At 35.2% G+C, this 19,293-nt stretch overlaps 1 protein-coding gene across 2 annotated transcripts in view; it reads right to left on the bottom strand.

The window, feature by feature from the left end:
• LOC150102025 (lysine-specific demethylase 2A-like) overlaps positions 1-19,293 on the bottom strand; it is a 478,446-nt gene that overhangs the window by 191,529 nt on the left and 267,624 nt on the right. For both annotated transcript variants that reach the window (XM_090400997.1, XM_090400998.1), the window contains exon 5: positions 11,778-11,950. In XM_090400997.1, coding sequence (XP_090257123.1) covers positions 11,778-11,950 — 173 coding nt within the window. The remainder of the gene's footprint in view (positions 1-11,777; positions 11,951-19,293) is intronic.

Here is a 19,293-nt window from a genome sequence, read left to right as displayed (position 1 = left end):
GTGTGCCGATAGCATCGAACAATTGAACCCCTTCCAACTACTAACCGCACTCAAACTTACTTAACTTTTTTTTTTTCGTGAGCCATTAGTAGCAGATGCTCTACCAATAGACCAACCTTTGCTGGCTTTTCAACCAAATGTGAAAGGAAAAAAGAAAATAAGTTGAAATTTTTGCATTATTTCAAGTGTCCAATAATCAACCATTTCTACACTATCTGGAAACCTCTCAACAAATAACAAATTGCCAGTATGGATTGCTACCACTGTTTTTCAACAGGGAATCTTGTAGCCTAGGTAATTCACCTTTAGAAAATGCCAAAAATTCTGGAAAAACAAGTAGCCACTCTTGATATCACTAGAGCATGTGATTAGGTGTGGTGCAAAGTTCTTCAAATGAGAAAGAAAAATACAGTGTTCCAAATGTGGAACAAACATGTATGCATTAACAGAAGATCACTGATAAATACAAGAGGAAAAAATTGGAAATTAATCCAACAGAGTTGAAAGAAAAAAAATGTAACATTCCACAACATGATGGACCAATGATAAACCCAATTGCACAAGTCAGAAGACAGATCTGTGGGAGCTTATTTCATCATCATCATCATCATCAAATTCCTGCCATGTACCCTCAAGGGGTGTACAGGATATGACAGTACTACATGAAAAAATTACATCATTACTAACTTCCTATCTACAATTTTCCTCCAAATCAGTCTGTTACTTGTCAAGACTCCAACATTATCAGATCTTATATTTCTATCGTCTAAGGCACTTTGTACCGTATCAATCCACCTATATCTTGGTCTTCCTCTGGGTCGTTTTCCTGCCAACCTGGCAGAAAACACTTGTTTTGCTAATCTTTCCTCTCCCATTCTATTTAAGTGACCATACCATCTGAGATTAGCTCTGCTAACGCATTCCGGGATGCTGACAATGTCAAGTTCTTTCCTAATATCCTCATTTTTAATATGATATTGCCATTGATGCCATCTGTTCACGCCTCTAATCTTTCTTAGGACTCTCATATCTGCGGTCTCTAGTCTTTGGTCAAGTGTTTTACTTCTGACCCAGCTCTCAGATCCATAAGTTAAAATTGGTTTGAACACTGTCTTGTATACAGCTAATTTAGTGTTCAGACTAATTTCTTTCTTATTCCATATGAAGTTATTCAATTGACTTCCCACCATATCAGCTTTGCTGATTCTGTTGTCTATTTCTATATTTAGTTTACCATCTTCAGTAAAAATTGTGCCTAAGTAGCTGAAATGTTTTACTTGTTCCACAGGTTCTCCATTCACAACACAGTTGACATTTTCAATGATTCTGCCTATTTTCACTGTCTTTGTCTTTTTATTGCTGACCTTCATACCATATCTATTACAACAGCTATTCAATTTAGTCAGAGAATCTTGCAGACTTGTAGCGGATTTATTTAGAAGTATAACATCATCCGCAGAAAGCAAAGAGCTGACATTAACATCTCCAATTTTGATATCAGGTTAATACTACATTCCTTCATAATGTGATCCATATAGATAATGAATAACAGAGGGGATAATGTACATCCTTGTCTCACACCAGATTTAACATTAAACCATCTTCCTGTACTTCCTTCAATTCTCACAACTGACTCACAACTCACAACTCGCTGACTCACAACTCCAATAAAGACTAAGTATTGCTTGATATAATGCCCCATTGACACCATATAACTGCAGCGTATTGAATAGCTTCTCTCTTGGCACCTTGTCATATGCCTTTTCCAAATCGACAAAACTTAAATACAGATCTTTGTTATATTCCCATGCTTTCTCGACTATTTGTCATAAAGTGAAGATCTGATCCTGACAGCCTCTATTTGGCCTGAATCCAGCTTATTCTTCACCAAGCTTTTCTTCCCCAATTCTTCTCAACCGTTTCTCAAGTATACTTGCATAGATTTTGCCAGGAACACTCAGTAGGGAAATACCTCTGTAATTCTCACATTCAGTTTTATTTCCCTTTTTATATATGGGTACTATGAGAGCTCTACTCCAATCATTGGGAATTCGTCCCTCTGTCCAGGCTTTCTGAACTATGCAGTGCAGCCGCTGTAAGACTCTTATACCACCATACTTCAGCATTTCTGGTCGAATATCATCTACTCCTGCTGCCTTTCCACATTTCAAGCCTTTGATGGCTTTTTCGACTTCAAGTATGGATATGTATTCCTGACTGCATGCCTGGTCAGCGTTTTTTATCACTGTGCTGTCATCACTGCTTGTTTCATTTAGCAGTTTTTCAAAGTAATTACTCCATACTTCAAGGATATCTTTTTCTCCTGTTTTCATTTCACCTTTATCATCTCTAATTCCTTTTACAGCACTCTTTCCTCCATTCCTAAGCTTCTTCAACAACCTCCAGAATATTTTGCCACCTTCTTGATATTTATTTTCTATATTCTTGCCAAAGTCCTCCCATGACTTTTGTTTAGCAAGTTTTACACACTGTTTAGCTTTCTTACATTTGTCTCTGTATTCTGTAAGAGTAAAAGCTGACTTATTTGCCAGGAACTTTTGATATGCTTTCTTCTTTTCCTTCACTGCCTCTTTAACTTCCTGTGTCCACCAGGGAGTTCTGATTTTTTTATCCTTGCACACAACCTCACCACAAGCCTCTCTGGCAGAATCAATCAATGTTTCCTTCAGAGTTTGCCACTGAATCTCCAAGGTTTGATTCCTGTTCTCAAACTCTTTCATTTTCTTTTCAATAATATTTCTGTATTTTAGTCTACAGTTCACATCTGAGAGCTGCTCAACTTTTATTCGCTTTAAAACTTTCTTACATGTTATTCTTTTCAATATGAAATTCAATTTTATCCTGCTCAAGACTAAATAGTGATCACTTCCAATTTCAAATCCTCTGTACACTCTGGTGTCCTGTACCAAGGAGAAAACATCACTATCAACAATAACATAGTCAATGAGACTTTTCTTATTCCTAGCCTCTTCTCTCCATGTGAATTTGTGCACATTTTTATGTTGGAACATGGTGTTAGTAATAACCAGTCCATGTCCTGAGCAGAAATCCAACAGATATTTGCCATTATTATTAGCTTTGCTCTTTTCTCCAAATTTTCCCAAAATATTTTTGTATGTCTCACAATCATTTCCTACTCTGCTATTTAGATCCCCAACAAGGACCAACTTTTCCTTTTTCATTGTGTCAGTTGCTTTTTCTAAAGCCTCAAAAAATTCCTCCACTTCTACCTTAGTAGAACCTTCTGTGGGACCATAGGCACAAATAAGTCTCATTGTCCAGTTCCCCATTCTCATATTTGCCCACATTACTCTACTTGAGACTGACTGCCATTCAAGAAGATTAGCCTCGTATTTTGTGTTGAATACTATGGCTACTCCTTCTTTTCCTTGATTGTCATTACCTGAATATAACATTTTGTATTTATTGCTCAGAAAGATCTCACCAGTTTTGGCCTTTTTTGTTTCAGTCACCCCTATTATGTCGATCTGGTACTTATCTAATTCCTCAGCTAGCTCCATTTCTTTGCCATTCAGGCTTCTTACGTTGATAGTACCGATTTTTAACTCTGGTGATGTTGAGTTGGGGTTTGTTTTCAGATTTGTTCCAGTAGCTGACTTTTCGCTGTTCGCCCTGGTTCCCTGGCGAAAACAACGGGGGCCTTGTTTAACCGGGCGACGCCCCAGCCGGCATGAAATTTTGTCATGTTGTACCATCATTCTATATTTTGGTTTAACCAATAAGAATACAATTTGGTCGGCTAAATCCCAAATTGCCAGCCCATCCTCGTCCGTTCAGTATCCAAGTAGATACCCAACAGGGTGCACCACGAGAAGGTGAGGATTGGACATTAGGTCAGAAGCCCTGGTCGGTTCTCCGCATTCCTTTAAAGGCTATGTGGAGGTCTCCTCTCAGTTATACAGCTTTGACCCTTAAGCACCCCGGGAGCTTATTTAATATTATTAAATACATATTTAATAATATCTGTTATGACTTATGTAATTGAATTACTAGTTTTCCCTCTTTAGTTTCACATTTTCTGTGATGTTAGATCAATCTTTATATGCAATGCAAATGGGGAAGTACCAGGCTCCATAATTTTAACAGCTCACTTTTGTCTGTATATTATCAATGGAATTTCCCATTAACTTCATATCCAATCTGTAGTCTTACTTATGAAAATATACTGTGCATAACTTTCTCATTTGAGCAACCTTGCACTACACTTGATTACATGCTTCAGAGACAGCAACAGCAACTACTTGTTTCTCGAGACTTATCCGTGGCATTTTTCCAAAAGTGAAACAGAAGATCCCTCTTCAGAGCAAAAACAATTCATCAGCAATGAGAACAATTTAAAACTGTTTACCAATATTACATTGAAGTTAGTCTTAAAATGATTGATCTAACATTTCTGGAGGTAATTTAATATACATTCTTATTGAGATTTCAAGGATGGAAGTGCTTTATTACTGCTGCTTACGTCAAAATCAGTTTCTCCAACTTGTAAAGACTTCTACATAGCAATTACATCTTCTCTCCCCCACACTGCAATCTAATCTGGTGCAAAAGGGTAACTAAAGTGTATCCTGTCAGTTCTCACTTTTCATAACAATGCAAGCAAATGCATTTCTTATTTTTCCTGGGGCAGATGTTAACAGATTTTCCTGTCAGTCAATAGTCTTCATATATGATCCTGGATGCAAAAGAGGATGGAATTTGTTCTTGTGTGAATGGATAAGGCTTACTAGTTTAAATGTGACATGGCACATATGCTTATTAAGTAATCTAGCTATCCCTTTGGAAGTGGTTCAGATATACAGGACAGAGATAATCTGCTGTGGTCTTGTGTATATTAAGTGGATGGGAGCATCTAATATGTTATCTATTTTAAAGGAATTATAGCCCTTGGATCAAGCTGTGTGACTGAGATAGGCAAGTTAAGTGGTAAAATCATGTCACTGGAACAGATGGCCCTACCTTGAATGGTTGTGGTTGTTTGGAATTGCAGCTTAAGCTATTAAGTCAGTGTGTGTTCTTTTGGCCATTGCTTGTTTGGAGGAAAACATTTGCCACCTCTATATGAGACTGGATAACTTGCATTCAGGTGATAAACCCATATAAGGTTCTTCATGCCCTTAGACAAGATTCAAACCCTGGTCTTTCAAATCAAAGAGCATCAGTGATATTTCCTGATCTATGGAATCTACCTAGCTTGGGTGTTAGTGTTTTAAGGATAACATATCTTGAACTGGATGATGGCTCAGTTGTGTCAATATTATATAGTTAGTGTTGGCTTGCTATAAATAAAAAAAAATAATAATGAACCATCTGAAAGGTGTGTGACTAATATGTCTACAAAGGGTAAAAAGTAATTTCACATATTTTCTATACAGTCTATTTTTGGATGTTAGTTGTTTGAATGTACTAAAAATTGATCTAACATCATCTGCATAGTGCAACCAGACTACAGGTTGCCTGACCATAGTTGTGTTGATGGAAGTTTTTCCACTTAGTTATACTATAAATTAAAGATGACGATATATTCTTGGTTCAATCTTTTATCCAAGTGTAAGCAACCAAAGTTTACACCTGAGGTAATTTCAGGACTGGGCAACTTGTATATAGAAGATAATGACTTAACATCACTTGCCTTAGTATCCCATAATGCAAAGCACATATCTTTATGGACATGTATAATACTATGCATTATGCGAAGGAAAGTTAATTTTTTGGAGGAAAGTTGATTATAATTTTTAAATAAAAGTAGCAGAGATCAATTCTTAGTTTCATACTATTTAAATGCCAAGGTAGGTATATTTAGTTACTTCTACAACGTGAATACAGTCTTCACTGTGGCTTCTCTTGTAAGTGATATTATAACAAATGTTTTAAACAATGTTTGTGTGAATACAAACAGCACTGATATCTCAAAAAATGATAACTGATATAAAATTATAATTAATCTCTAATATCTAATTAAAATAAATTTACTTTATAGTTAAGCAAGACTTCAGTAACTAAAGACTAAAATAATGTCAAAACATCATGTTTGCTGCATACAAAAAGAAACATTTAAATAAGAACTTTATAAAATAATATTGCATAATTAATTTCTTAACTTTAAATTAAATTCTTTTTTTTTTTTTTTAATTTGGGAGATATCTGAATTTTAATGAAGATATCCTACAAGATTATACATTCCATGATCAACATACATCATTATTTCCTTTTTAGGTACTTACCTAGGTGTGGAGGCAAGTTTATGACCTTGAGAAAAATATTGCTGGCACCTAATACGGTACACATTGTATACTATTGGATTGTTTGAAATTCTTTCTGGTGATGGCTTTAACATTTTTTATTTTTTATTTTTTAGTTTCTGCAGCTTCATAGATGTTAAAAAAGAGAGCACACAGTTCAGGACTTAAAACTGTACACAATTCTCCCTGTAGCATTGATAATTATATTTGTAACTTCTGCAAGAGTGCTACTTTGCTCCCATATTAATGCTGAACCATACCTGTTTGTAAATACACTTGCCTTTGGCTGAAGACAAGATATTATATTCTTGTTGTGGCTTGGCATATTTTTATGCCACCAAATTTGTACTTAATGAAATGCCATGCACTGAGCACACTATCATCTCAGTAAAATATCTTTAAATGTGCACCAGTGGCGACCAGTGAAAATTTTAAGTGGGGGTGCTGCATATTACAAAAAAAAAATAAAAAAATTATTTTTTTTCCTAATCAGTAACCAATTTATTAATAAATAAATTTACATATTAAAAAATTGCTTTATTAAAAATATTTCACCCTCACCAAGAACAAACACCAATAATAAAAGTTTCGTATCTTACAAAAATAACGCGCGCAAGCGTACGATACACTGCCCAAACGAGCAGTGTCGGAATGACTTGTAATGTGCAATCACAAGCACAAATGAATATCGCCGAGTCTGACTGCGACTGGTCGAATGTGATAATTCCGACAATGCATTAGATCGCAGCGTATTTGTTTCACAATCTAAAGTGTTAATCGAACAATTCCAATTATTAACTATTCAATCACTGTCGAAACATAAGCTGTAACCTTTAACATGCTGTATTGCATTTATATCATGTTGTAAGCATTGTTATTATTTATAAACACAAACAAAATTTAAATTTTTCATTTTTTCCTTCGGGGTGCTGCAGTGTCACAGTGCTTATGTACGGGCCGCCACTGATGTGCACACAACCTTAGATGTCAGTAGGCTTTGTGATATTTTGTGGTAACCAAAAGAACAAATAAAACATTTATTTCATTACTAATATTTTGCTAGATTTCCAAATGGCATCTTCAGAGAATAACACCAACACTGAAAATTCTCTAAATTTTCTTGTTCTTCTTATCATGGATTTTAGGTCAAGCAGCCTGTTCTGTTTCATGCCATCACTTCCTTCATCTTCCAATTCTTCTACACATCCAGTATAAGTCTCCCTAGGATTCTCAAAGTGGAAAAGGCTGTAATAAATTTGGCATGAAAATCAGCAATCAACAGACAAAAAAATATGAAAATAGGCAAGAACATAGAAAATCCTCATGTGCATTCTCAATAGAAACCTATAGAACAAGTGAATTATTTCTGTTATTAGGTACAATTTTCAGTAAAAATGGCAACTTAAATATGGAAATAGACAACAGAATAAATAAACCTGGTATGGTGGGAATCCAACTGAATAAGTACATATATGAAATAAGAGAAAAATTAGCCAAAGCACAAACTAGCAGTATACAAGACTGTTCAAATGAGTTTTAAGTTATGGATCTGAGAGTTGGGTTAGAAACAAAGCACCTGACCAAGGATTAGAGACCACAGATATGAGAATTCTGAGAAAAATTAGAAGCCTCAAAACAGACAGCATCAGTAGAAGAATCATTAAAAATCAAGCTATTAGGAAGGAACTTGATATTGTTGGTATTCAATAATGTGTTATCAGGGATAATTTAAAGTGGCATGGTCACTTTAACAGAATGGGAGAGTAAAAGGTTAGCAAAACAGGTGTTTGACTGAAAATAGACTCAGAGGAAGACCAGGGTCTATGTCAGGGGGTCTTCAACCTCTCAGATAGTGCTGGTCGCATTAAAAATTTCAGAGAAGCCCTCGGTCACTAAGCTATACTGCTGTATTTAGAATTGTAAGATGCTTTCCATATTCACAAGGAACGCTGTGCATTTGATACTTTACATAAAATCCTACAAAAATAAACAAACGCAGCTTTAATAGCGTAGGTAGGAGTAGAGTTCATTATAAGTAAATAGAATCAATACTTGAAAAAAGATAATTTAATGAAGAAAACATTCATTTTTTTCCAATGTCAATGGGCAATTTGCAATGTTTTTCCTTGACCAGCTTGTCGATGTTGGCATCAATGTTGGAATTCGCTATGTGCAGAGTATTCTCAAGATGTTGGTCCGTAATCTGAGTTCTTGTCTTGGACTTCACATGCTTCATCCTGGAGAAGAACTGCTCACATAAGTATGTGCTTCCTAACAAAGCACACATCTTCAAAGCATGCTGGCGAAGATTAGGGAATGCATCCTCAGAAATGTAGTCTTTGTAAAATGTAAGCAAGAGCATATTGAATAATTTTTATATCAAAGAAGAGTTGTTTTGGAGTTCAAGCAGCTCCAGCCTGGCATTTCAGCAGCATTGACACTGAATGGCATTGAAAATAAATGTAAAGAAGATATTGGTTACAAAAATCACTAAATCTCTCTCTCACTTCGCAACACGACTAATTTTGTAGTGTATTCATCAAGAGATGAACAGTTGGACTCAGCGAGAAGCTGAAAATGAGTTAAATCTTTTTTTGCGAGTTGTGCCTCCCAAAGTTTGAGCTTGGCCACAAAAGCTTTGATGTGATCAAACAGAATGTGCACCAGTTGATCTTTGGATTGAAGCCACGTATTTAGGCATTCATATGCAACGAGATGTCGGTCACAAAGGCAAAGTCTGTCATCCACTTTGGATCGTTAAATTTCACAATCGGATTCCCCTTGGTTTGCAATGCTGTATTTCGCTCCTTAAGTCAAAGACTCTTTTAAGAACCTTCCCTCTGCTCAACCAACGCACACCACTATAATAAACCACATTGCCATGATCCGCTTCGCGCTCTTTGGTCAAAAACTCTTGGAATTGATGATGATTGAATCCTCTTGCCCTAATAATGTTGACGACAGTCACAAGAACTTTCATGACATTCTCAAATCCAATAATTTTTACACACAAATTCTCCTGGTGGATTAAACAGTGGTAATGGACAAATCTTTTCCTTCTAGTTCCGGTTCTTTCCATATGAGTGCAACAAACCCTTCGTTCTTTGCCACTACAGCAGGGGTACCACCAGTTACCACACCCTCGAGGCCAGTTAAGCTGAGGTCAAAATGCTGAAGCGTTTTCTGGCAGCTTCAAGAATACTTTTGATACTGACTCACGACAAATTAAACACACTGGCTTATCGTTGATCAGTGCCTTTCGTCGTTCCCTTCATAGATATGGGTGCTAGCAGTTCTGTCACATTGAATTGTTGATCAATGCCATGGACAAAGATAGCCAGTTGTGCTGTATCCTTCACATCTGTGCTCTCATCTAAAGCAAGTGAATATGACGTAAATTCGGACAACCGTTTTTTTTAAAGTTCCTTCAACGTCATTGGCAATTTCTTCGGTACGTTGTGCTACAGTTACCCCAGACAAACTCAGTTTTTTAAACATTTTCTTATTATTTGGGCAGAGAATATCCCAGCTGTGATGAGACATTCTTTCACAAACTTGCCGTCCAAGAAGGCATTTGATTTTTAGCAATTTTTTCATCTATTACATAACTTACTTTGACGCATGCTTCGCTCTCTTCCCTCTGCCTTTTAAAAGTACCCTGCTGGCATTTTAAATCAATCTGGAGACGGTCCAATTTTGATCACCTTCAAGGGCGGCTTCATGTGGACTTTGTCCACATGAAGCCACCCTTGAAGGTGATCAAAATTGGATGCATGCTTTGTCTCATAGTATCGATTTATATTGTATTCTATTGATACTAACTCACGACAAATTAAACACACGGGCTTATCATCGATTGGCATAAAAAAGTACAAATTGGTCGACTTTTCATTAAAAACCCAACAAGAATCACTTAATTAACACTTTTTATTCGTAGATGCCATAGTGATGGAAGGTAAACCCAAAAAAAGGATCCAAAATGGCCATGTAACGGTTATTATTCACTGAATGTGTCTCACAATAATGAAAAAAGTCTGGCAACATAAAACCACAATAGGCTATGGCTGACACGACAAACCTGCGTGCACTTATAAATGAATATCACATTGTTCATGACTGACTGACTGTGGATAAGATCCTCTTGTATTTATATGAAAATAACGAAGTATCGAGAACCTTCCAGATGTATCTGGAAGGCACTAGACAGCATACTCGAATGAACTACTACATCAGCCATCTACCTGCGATGTTAGTAATAGTACTTAAGTACCGCTTGGCACTGGTAGATGGTTGAAGAAGTATGTCTATTTAATATTTACTTTTATAGGATTTTATGTAAAGTATCTAATGCACAGCGTTCCTTGTGAATCTGGAAAGCATCATACAATTCTAAATACCGTAGTATAGCTTAGTGGCCTGCAAGCTTCAGTGAAATTAATTTTTTATTTAATTGTGTTTCAATGTTAAGTAGTTATTTTTTCAAAATGGTCGGTGGACCATGCATTGAAGACCTCTGGTCTAGGTGGATTGATTCAATCAGAAGTGCCTTAGAAGCATGAAATGTTAGATATGACAATACTGGAGAGCTGGCAAGTAATAGAATAATCTGGAGGAAATTTGTTGAAAGAAGATTAATAATAATGTAAACATAACCACGCAGTACTATTATAGCAGCCTGTACAAAACTTGAGGATACATCAGGAAATTGATGATAATGATGATGATAGTATTTTTGGAAGTCTACTACTGTCCATTCAACTTAGGCATTCTATCCATTTTCGTTTGTTTACTTCTATAAAAGTTAACTGGTTTTATATTCAGGGATTATAAAATTTCTGAATCTGTTTTTGGTTCTACTTGATATATCCAGCTGTTTTTCTCAAAAATTTTATTTCTACTGTTTGAATTCATTTTTCATCTTTCATTCTTTTTTTTTTTTTTGGTCCATGTTTCACTTTCATATAGTAAAGGTTGTTTAGACAGGACATTATATAGTCTGATTCAGATGTGCTTTTGTGCCAGGAATGGTTTAAATATATTATTTATTATACCATTTACTTTAACAAAATTTTCAATTACAGTAATGCAAATATTCAGTGAAATGGGTGTGCACAAAATTAAGTTTTGTGTATATACCAAATAAGATTTTGCAATGCAACATAATTATACAGTGACCTCTCAATTAAAATTAGAAACACATAGCTGTGCATTTATCTATGTGGCGAGAGTGCATTTCATTAACATTACATTAACTCCTCAGTTAAGTGATCAACAAATTTATCTCCCAGTGCATTACAATAATTGAGAGTGTGATGCATTTCATTTTTGGTTAAAACAACACAATAAGCTACAATTACAAGTAATAAATACAATCTATTCTATTTAAAGCAAAAATATTAATAACAACTTAGTAGCATTCATTAATAATTTTTTATTGTTTTTAATATATGTTCAAATCAAATTCCAAATAGTACTAAACTGTTCTAAACTTACTAATGCAGGAGATTCTACATAATTCTCCAATCTAGTATGGCTAAACTCTAAGCTTATCACATTTAAAAGTTTATCACGATTGGGATTTTCAAAGTAACGACACCAATCCTTCATTGACATTTCAATATCTTTTTGTGTTGTTACATCCATTACATCCAACATCCGTCGACTTCCTATATATATATATACATTACATATATATTAATCAACTACAGTTTGTGATAGAAGAGTAGTATTAATAAAACTAAATACTGAAAGAAATAAGTAACAAATGATATTACAGTTGACCCTTGAACAATGCAGAGGTTACGGATGCCAACCGTCTGCACAGTCACAAACCTGTGTATAACTTTTGACTCCCCAAAAACTTAACTACTAATAGCCGACTGTTGACAGGAAGCCTTAATAATAACAAACAGTCAATTAACACATATTTTGTATGTATGTTATATGTATTATATACTATATTCTTACAATAAAGTAAGCTAGAGAAAAGAAAATATTAAGTAAATCATAAGGAAGAGAAAATACGTTTACAGTACTATACTGTATTTATTGATACAGTAAGTTTATTTCATCTGTTTATTGTCTGTCTTTCAGTACCTACATCAATATTGTCTTATATGATACAAAACACATCTCATTTTCTTCATCTTCCTTATACCCTCTTTTACCATGCGGTGTCGAGAGTCCATTGATCATCGGACCTCATTCCGTTTACAGGATAAGGTGGTCAGCCTTATGCCCCGGTGTATCCTATGGCCTGTAGTGTTGAGTTCTCAAGGCCAGTTTGCCTGCTTTGCAGGATGAAAAACCCCAGAATAAACTGGGGAAAAAATCCTGCTGTCCACGCCCAAGACTGGCTAACTTGGCTATGGCTGAGGAAGATCCTTCAGCTCCTCACGTCACCGACGGGAATCGAACCTAGGACACTCCTTCCCCAGGCATATGGTTGCGAAGCGCATAGCCACTAGGCTAACCGTGCGGACGATACAAAACACTGTACATGCTATTTGTATTACTAACACTAGACATCAAAAATGAAAAGATAACGAAAAACAAATTCATATTTATTTACAGGCATAACAATTCATGCATTGATAATGAAAAAGCTGCAATATGATTGCATTATGGTAGCCTAGCCTATATACTGTTATAATGAATGAATGAATCATTATAAAACTTATTTTATGCTATTTAATTAATAACAGTTACTTTTATGCAGTTATGATTTAATAATGCATGCATCTTTACATTTGTTTACATCTCTCTTGACTACAAATGATGTCATGTACAGTCTGTAAGTGTAAATTTTAACTTTTTATAATAGATTTGTGTATATTTATAATAGATTTGTGTATATTTTATGGTAGTAAATGATAAAGTAGATTAATATCTACATATATTTTATGCATTCATGACATACCTAACTTTTTCTTAATTTTTCTGAAATTTCTATGCTATACAGTTTGTCTGCAAGTTTTCTCAAATTGTTGCAAATCTCCCAAAATTTTTCAAATATATTTATTGCAAACAATCCGTGTATAAATGGACCCAGGCAGTTCAAACTGGTGTTGTTCAAGGATCAACTGTATTTCCTAATATTCAAATAATAAATGATGAAAAAAACTCTAAGTTAAAACAGTTATTTTTACAATTCATTTGATTCTGTTAGAAAATTTCATGTATCTTTTAAACAGAATACAGCATGGCAGAACAGAAATTTAATCAGGTTCCTAAGTTACCAAATAAACCTAATGATGAATATCATCACTAGACCAATGTGGTTAATGCGGTATAGATTTTATAATTTTTATCCATGTATAGGCAAAAGTGCTGTTTTGGTTGGCTGGTGGATAGCATACCTGCACTCCAAACAACAGGCTGAGGGTTCGAATCCACATTTGAATAAACATGGACATTTATAATTGTCACTAATTCTGTGTGAAAAGGGAGTTGGGTTGAGACCGTACAGCTTCTTCAAACAGAGACTTCACTCCCAAAACCATGTGAGTGACACAATATGACTTTTAAGAGATGGAAATATGACAATATATTAAGTATAATTTCTGGGAAATACCCATGCTACTCCTCTTAAACATTATTAATATAATTAATGGCTATTTTAGCCTGTTTTTGTTTAGGAGTGTCCCTTATATTTAATACATTGGCTAACATAACTCAAAAGGGGTATATATATATATTTTAGGGCATTATAGGCGATGGAAATATGACAATATATTAAGTATAATTTCTGGGAAATTCCCATGCTACTCCTCTTAAACATTATTAATATAATTAATGGCTATTTTATGTTGCAAGATCACATCTTGCAGCCTTGGCATAGCCCTACAGTCATTCCCACAAAGTTCAGACGATGACCGAAACGGTCCACACCCCGTAAACCCTTGCCCCAGGATACCCTTCCCCTTCTTCCCCCCCCCCCTCTCCCCACAACAAAATAATATATATATATATATATATATATATATATTATTAATAGTAACCCGGGTTCCCAAACTTATTTCCCGTGTCTCAAGTACATCCCCATGTTCTTTCCCTCTTCCCCCCCCCCCTTCAACAAGAGCTTGGATTTAGAAGGCATCTTTAAACCAAAATCAAGGTATGTATATAATCTTTCCACATTTTTTATTCTGCCATAATTGCCTTCTATACTCGCCCATAATGCCCTAAAATATATATATACCCCTTTTGAGTTATGTTAGCCAATGTATTAAATATAAGGGACGCTCCTAAACAAAAACAGGCTAAAATAGCCGTTAATTATATTAATAATGACAATATATATTTCCATCTCTTAAAAAGCAAAATCAATACTATTTACAGAAACTTGAATTAAAGTAATTCAATAAAGATATAATAACTGAATTACTTCAAAAAATAAATAAATAAAAATTCAAATAATCAAATGTAAGAATGCATGAAAAAATACCTTATACTCAGATAAAAACAAACAAACAAGAACATTGCCTAAGTTCTATCATTTGCAAATGATTATCATTTTTCTTCCTAGACAAACATGTGCAATGATATATGGATTTTTATCCTCAACTATGCACTAATGATAGGATGCCTCAAGGCTCTATATTAATTTTTTCATCAACTTTGCATTCCTTCTCTACATCAAATGTATATCTATTACTGTTTTTTTTTATGACAATACTCTATACTCTGCTTTCTCATTTGACTAGACAAATACTTCCAATTCTAAAATATCTATCCTTCTTTTAATTAGCAATCTCCAATGCATTCTTCAGAGATTTTCAAATAACTTACATTTCAATACTATTAATATTCAATCTTATTGGTTGAAAGTTTCCATATCCAGTAAGAGTTAATTAGAAATAAAGTGGGTTTTATTTGGTCATAACTGACTCCAAAAAGATAATGAAATCTGCTAAAAGATAATGACACCACTAAAACTTTGTGGCTTCTTCAGGGCAAGTGGAAACAAAGTGGAACATGGAAGGTGGCATGAGTTAGCTATTCAGCATTGTATGCAGATAGTTGCTGAAAAGTTGAAGTCTGACATATGAAGAGATCTGATAAGTGATCTCAATATCAATCCTTGATTCCTTTTAAGAGTGTCTTGTGAAAAGATTACCATAATAGATTCTTTCATGTTGCAAGTAGTAAAGTTGTCTTCCATGTAAGACATGGAACTCTTATTTGACTCAGTGTTATAGTGTCTATAGGAAAAATGAAGTGCCAGGCCAGGGTTGTCTTCTTTGTTGTTGACATCTCCAATGTGTTCTTTCTGTCTTATTTCAAATCGTCACGATACCTGGCTAACGTAAGCAAGGCCACAAGAGAATGGAATATTATAAACCCCAGGATGTCTATGGTGCGGGTTGTGTTCTTTAGGAGAACAAAGTAAACATTGTATAGTCAAAATAGGCTTGAAGGCCACCCTGATCTTATGAGCTTTGAGGAAATTAGTAATCTTGATGGAGAGTAAGGTATGTACTGGATGGAAATTAAGGGATAGAAACTAAGCCCTGTAGTGAATGTCAGGAATTTTCTATGGAGTAGGATTAGAGAACAGTTTGTGTATGAGTTTCTGTGAATAACCATTGCAAACAAGTTGTTAGAATGGAGTTTGTAGCTCTTCATAAAGTTTACTTCACCTCTTATGATAAAGACTCCCCCTTTTTTTTAAGAATATGTATCCTCCTTTTCCATATATTAGGCCCTAGTGTTCCGTTATATTTGTATTAGGCATGGCCTATTATGATTCAAAACTGTGACGACCTCGAGAATAAGGTGATTAGCCCTATTCCTCCCAGTGTGTCCTATGTCTGTAGATGTGTGTTCACAGGGACAGTTTGCCTGTTCTGGGGGACGATAAACCCGAGTTTCTGGGTGAAAAACCTACCTCCATATGAGACCAACTAACTTACCTTTATCGAAAGAAACCAGATTCCTCACGTCTTGGACAAGAATCGAACCTAGGTTTTTCCAACCAGCAGAGTAGGAAATGAATCCCACCAGGCATATAGGAACATTTTTGAAGGGCAGCGCTAAGAAAAGAGCTTTTCCCTTCCTGAGAAAAGGGCTAATAATAGCAACTATTTACTGTACTTCTGCTCAGAACATGGACTGGTCATTACTAACACCATGTTTCAATATAAAGATGTGCACAAGTTCACGTGGAGGGAAGACACAAGAAATAAGAAAAGCCTCATTGACTAGATGATTGTTGATAGTGATATCAACATGCTGGTTCAAGACCCAAGAGCGTACAGAAGATGTGAAATTGGAAGTGATCATTACTTAGTACTAAACAGGATTAAAAAAAAAAACAGTATGTAAGAAAGTTTTAAAAAGAATTAAAGTTCAGCAGCTTTTACAAGTAAATTGTGGACTGAAATATACAAACATTATTGAAGAAAGGATGAAACAAATTGAAAACAAGAACCAAACCTTGGAGTCTCAGTGGCAAACTCTGATTGATTCAGCTAGGGAGGTATGTGGTGAAGTTGTCTGCAAGGATAGAAAAATAAGAACACCATGGTGGACATAAGAGTTAAAGAATCAGTCCCGGAAAAGAAGAAAGCATAATAAAAGTTCCTAGCAAATAATTTGTCAGATGCCCTAAAAGAATACAGAGAAAAATGTAAGAGGGCTAACTTGTGTGTAAAAGTAGCTAAACAGAAGTCATGGGAAGACCTTGATAAGAATATGGATAATAAATATCAGGAAGGTGGCAAAATATTCTGCAGGCTATTGAAAAAACTTGGAAATGGAGGAAACATTACTGTAAAAGGAATCAAAGATGATAAAGGTGACATGAAAACCGAAGATAAGGATATCCTAGATCAGGGTTTCCCAAATTGTGTTCCGCAGAAAGTAAATAAGTGTTCCGTGATGTCAGTGACCAAGCTTATATTTTTAAACATGGAAGTAATTCGGGAAAGGGAATACAGCTGTTTATGACCAGTCATAAAAATTCCCTGCAAGCCAATTACAACAATGGGCAGCATATCCTCTGTTCTCAAATCTGAACGAAATAACATCTGTGTTGCAAATGTTAGTGACCAATCAGCAAGGAAGTATAAAAAAAAAATTTTCCACTGAAATTGAAGATCAAGGTAGTCTGTATCCAGTTCTCAAATCTAGTAAACTGAATACTTTCTTCGCTAGTTCATATTGTGGGGTGAAAGTGCTTCTTTCAAAACCGTAGTGACTTGATTTTTTAAAAGTAATAGGTCAACAGATTTAAATTTTAATATGAATGAGAGACAAGGGGCTTTGTTTAATTTTGGTGTTAAGAAATCTCTTATTGAAGGTGTTTGTGATGCAACAGATAGTGTTCATCCACCTCAGCCTACAAAGCGATCTCCAAGATGTACAAAAGGAGGGGGAAAACTACCAGCACACAGGAGAAAAGTCTGCATTCACTCGAAAGTACTTATAATATTATAAACTTTTGGTGATCAGAATGGGATATGTCAATGAAAATCAGCACAAATTAATGAGGAAATTACAATATGTACAAGATTTCATTAGTCCAGTGATTGATAACTGATTTAAATGTAATTTTATATTTGTCAACATGTCACACCGTATACATAAGTGTACTAATACTCTTTATGATTATGCCATAATTAATACATTACAAAATAACCAAGGTGTTCCGTTAAAATTTCAGGATTTGTGTAGTGTTCCATCGTAGGAAAAATCTGGGAAACGCTGTCCTAGATGTCGAAGTAATTACTTTGAAAGACTGTTAAACGAACCAAGCAGTGACAGAACAATACTAGAAAATTTTCAAGAGGAATGCAAAGAGGAGTAGTACATATTAATACTTGAGGTAGAAGAAGCCGTTAAAAACTTGAAATGTGGAAAGGTAGTTGTAGTAGATGATATTTGACCAGAGCTTAAGTATGGGGGTCTAAAAGTTTTGTAGTGGCTACGCTACATAATTCAGAGGACCTGATTGGAATAGAGCTCTCACTCTTATAGTACCCATTTATATATATAAAAAAGGGAATATAAAGCTGAATGTGAGAATTACGGAGGAATTTCTCTGCTGAGTGTTCCAGGTAAGATTTATGCAAGTGTGCTTGAAAAGAGGTTGATAATGATTGTGGAAGAGAAACTTGGAGAAGAAGCAGCTTGGTTCAGGCCAAATAGGGTAGTCAAGATCAGATTTTCACTTTAAGACAAATAGTTGAGAAATTGTGGAAATATGACAAGTATCTGTACATAAATTCTGAAGATCTCGAAAAGGCATATGACAAGGTGCCAGAGAAAAGCTTTTCAAAATACTGTACTTCAATTTCATTGGGTGAATGGAACGTTATAGAAAGCAATACATAGTCTATATTTAAGTTGTAGGGAGCAGTTAGAATTGAAGGATATACAAGAAGATGGTTTCATGTAAAATCAGGGGTAAGACACAGATGCACATTATCTCCACTCGTATTCATCATCTATATGGGTGACATTAGGCCTGATATTAGAAATGGAGATGTCAAACTCAGCTCTTTGTTTTATGCAGATGATGTTGTACTTAACAAATCTAGTGCAAATCTCCAACATTCTCTAACTGAATTGAATAACAGCTGTAACAAATATGGCATGAAAGTCAGCAATAAAAAGACCAAGACTATGAAAATAGGCAGCATCATAGAAAACTTCATTTGCATTCTGAATAGAGATGCTTAAGGGTCAAAGCTATATAACTGAGAGGAGACCTCCACATAGCCTTTAAACGAATGTGGAGAACTGACCAGGGCTTTGGACATAATGTCCAATCCTCACCTTCTCGTGGTGCACCCTGTTGGGTATCTACTTGGATAATAAACGAACGAAGATGGCCTGGCAATTTGGGATTTAGCGACCAAATTGTGTTCTTATTGGTTAAACCAAAATAAAAAATGATGGTACAACATGACAAAATTTCATGCCGGTTGGGGCATCGCCCGGTTAAACAAGGCCCCCGTTGTTTTCACCAGGGAACCAGGGCAAACAGCAAAAAGTCAGCTACTGG

This window comes from Typopeltis vanoorti, chromosome 11, assembly GCF_054136105.1.
Source record: "Typopeltis vanoorti isolate ZY-2024b chromosome 11, IOZ_Tvanoo_1.0, whole genome shotgun sequence".
NCBI classification, from domain to species: domain Eukaryota; kingdom Metazoa; phylum Arthropoda; class Arachnida; order Uropygi; family Thelyphonidae; genus Typopeltis; species Typopeltis vanoorti.
This window is presented reverse-complemented; position numbering and strand designations above follow the sequence as displayed.